This window comes from Diplotaxodon limnothrissa, linkage group LG23, assembly GCF_057381915.1.
Source record: "Diplotaxodon limnothrissa isolate DT_005_m linkage group LG23, D_limnothrissa_male_GT1.1, whole genome shotgun sequence".
Taxonomy (NCBI): Eukaryota; Metazoa; Chordata; class Actinopteri; order Cichliformes; family Cichlidae; genus Diplotaxodon; species Diplotaxodon limnothrissa.
Genome location: NC_140617.1, coordinates 21,732,588 through 21,735,264, shown reverse-complemented (window position 1 = coordinate 21,735,264; position 2,677 = coordinate 21,732,588). Strand labels below are relative to the sequence as shown.

General features: G+C 44.3%; 1 protein-coding gene across 1 annotated transcript; it reads left to right on the top strand.

Annotated features, from left to right (window-relative positions):
* Positions 1–578: 578 nt before the first annotated feature.
* Positions 579–2,348, top strand: LOC146607997 (zinc finger BED domain-containing protein 4-like). Its single transcript, XM_085348637.1, has 3 exons — positions 579–864; positions 1,247–1,620; positions 1,971–2,348. Exons 1-3 carry the CDS (start codon positions 579–581, stop codon positions 2,346–2,348), a joined length of 1,038 nt encoding a protein of 345 aa, XP_085204763.1.
* Positions 2,349–2,677: the final 329 nt, after the last annotated feature.

Sequence of the window (2,677 nt, the reverse complement as noted above, 5' to 3'; positions counted from 1 at the left end):
TGTAGCCTACACAATGGCCTCAGGTTCAACAGAACCAGAGCCTGCGGGGATGCTAGTACCAAAGAGGAACTGCACATCAGCCGTGTGGGAATATTTTGGGTTTAAAAGAGATGATGTCGCACAGAGTCAGGTACTGTGTAAAACCTGTCTTGGTAGAGTTTCTACATCTCGGGGAAACACTACGAATTTGTACCAGCACCTTAAGACTCAGCACAAAACAGAGTATGATAGATATATGGCTAAAAAAATCTAGTAGTGTGCAGAATAAACCTAGTAACGTTACTCGGCAAGGATCACTGACCGAACTGTTTGAAGGTGTTACGCCATATGAACGCACTTCAAAACGGCACGTGGAAATCACCAAAGCAGTAACCCACTGCATCGCGAAAGACATGATGCCCGTCAATACGGTGACCAAGCCTGGGTTCAATAATTTGGTAACTACACTGGATAAGAGGTACAGAATGCCCTCCCGCACGTATTTCAGTCAGACTGCAATACCCGAGCTACATATGCAATGTAGGCGGAGGGTTGCAGCGGAGTTAAAGGCTGTTGAGTTTTTTGCGGCGACAACAGACATGTGGTCAAGCCGTACAGCAGAGCCCTATCAAAGTCTGACGGTGCATTACATTACCGAAGACCTCCACCTCGAAGCTCGCAGCCTACAAACGGCCTACTTCCTCGAAGACCACACAGGGGAAAACATTGCTGCTGGCCTGAGAGAGGGGCTTGCGTGTTGGGATCTCCCTGAAGACAACCTTGTCTGCATAACGACGGACAACACGTCAAATATGGTGAAAGCAGCACAGCTGAACGAATGGACCAGGCTCCAGTGTTTCGGACACAGATTACATCTTGCTATTGGTAAGTTACTGCCGTGAGAGAGAGAGAGAGAGAGAGAGAGCGTGCGTATGCATGTGCGAGCCTGTGTATCACTCTCTCCCACAAACACACCACACTATTATTTATCTTGTTCTTTACTGCTGTTAATTCTAGATATGTTATGTCAACCCCACCCTGATGTACCCACCTCTTCTTATGTATTTTCTTTTTTGTTTTTGTCTTATGGTCTTATGTTCTTGTATGACATGATGTATGTAACAATAGCTTTGGCAACACTGTTCCCATAGTCATGCTAATAAAGCAACTTTGAATTTGAGAGCGAGAGAAATGGTGAAACCTTGCATCATAACTGCAATTGTATGTCTAACACTAATTTTACTTTTTACTTTTTTTTTCCCTCCAGAAAATGCAATCAAAGATGGTAGAGTATCAAGAGCAATTGGGCTGTGCAAGAAGTTGGTGGGGCATTTCTCGCACAGTTGGAAGAAAAAGGCAGCACTCACTGAGGCACAGAAGGAGCTTAAGCTTCCTGAGCACTCTCTCATTACTGAGTGCCCTACAAGATGCGGGTCCAAAGAGAAAATGATTGCCAGAGTGCTGGAACAGATGAAAGCCATATCGCAGGTATTGACAGGTGACCGACATGCATGCTCCCTCATCCCAACCTGGCAGGATGCTGAAGTGTTGGAGTCCATTCATAAGGCACTGCATCCTCTCTCCGAATTTACTGATGCTCTTTCTGGAGAAGAGTATGTGAGCATCTCCTACCTCAAGCCAGTTCTCCATCTTCTGGCAACATCAGTCTTGGCTGAAAATGTTGAGGACACTGATCTGACTAGATCAATTAAAACCAAGGTCCTGGCATACCTCAACGACAAGTATAGTGACCTCAACACCCAGGAGCTTTTGGATGTTGCGTCGTTCATGGACCCTAGGTTCACAACGCAATACATCAGCGCAGACAACCTTCCTGCCATTAAGGCCCGACTGAAGACAGAAATGGTGGAATCGGCTAGATGTACACATAATCAGGTAAATCCTTGAAAATTATATTTCCACAAACACATAATATTTATATATAAGCTAACTGCAAAACTAATGTCTCTCTTCCCATCTGGCAGGAGAAGAGGTCTCGCACTGAAACTGCTCAAAATTCTCCAAGTGCACAGGCCTCTGGGGGAAAGGCTCTTGGTAGTCTTTTTAAAACCAGTGCGGCCTCTTCAGCTTTGCCTCTGCCACTTGAAGATGTCGTGGAGGCAGAGTTGAATAGTTACCTGTTGACCCCTGTCATTGACGGAGAGGATGATCCCTTAGCCTGGTGGAGGGTGCACAACATTCACTTTCCACAACTGTGCAAGATGGCCTGCAAATATCTGTGTGTGCCAGCCACAAGTGCCCCCTCAGAGCGTCTGTTCAGCACTGGAGGGAATATAGTGACCTGCACTCGCTCATCCTTAAAGCCAGCGAAAGTAGATATGCTGGTCTTCCTAGCAAAAAACCTGTGAGCTAGGATGATTATGGCTAGCTGAGCCATACTCATTGTGCACTTTAGTTTGTGCTGTGTTGCTGTTACTTACTGCAGATAATCAAGATGTTCAGCCAGTTTTAATTTAAAGGCGTGTTTGTGTGTGTGTTTATACAATTGCTATTATGTTTGCACTTTATGTGTAATGTTACTGACTGCAGAGATCAGTAAGATGTGTGTATTTTTTATTTATTAGTTTTATTTATTTAATATTATTTTTTAATTTAATGACTGTCTAGTAGTTCACAGATGTCGAAAAACTGAGTGTGGTAAAGCCACTGATTTTTTTATGTATATTTCTGCAATCTG

What these genes read in the sequence shown, in the direction of transcription:
- LOC146607997 (XM_085348637.1), top strand. Translation starts at nt 579, where the DNA reads ATGTGGTCAAGCCGTACAGCAGAGCCCTATCAAAGTCTGACGGTGCAT. An exon ending in CAGATTACATCTTGCTATTG is followed by an intron (nt 865 to 1,246) that starts GTAAGTTACTGC and finishes TTTTCCCTCCAG; the next exon opens with AAAATGCAATCAAAGATGGT. An exon ending in GCATCTCCTACCTCAAGCCA is followed by an intron (nt 1,621 to 1,970) that starts GTTCTCCATCTT and finishes TGGCAGGAGAAG; the next exon opens with AGGTCTCGCACTGAAACTGC.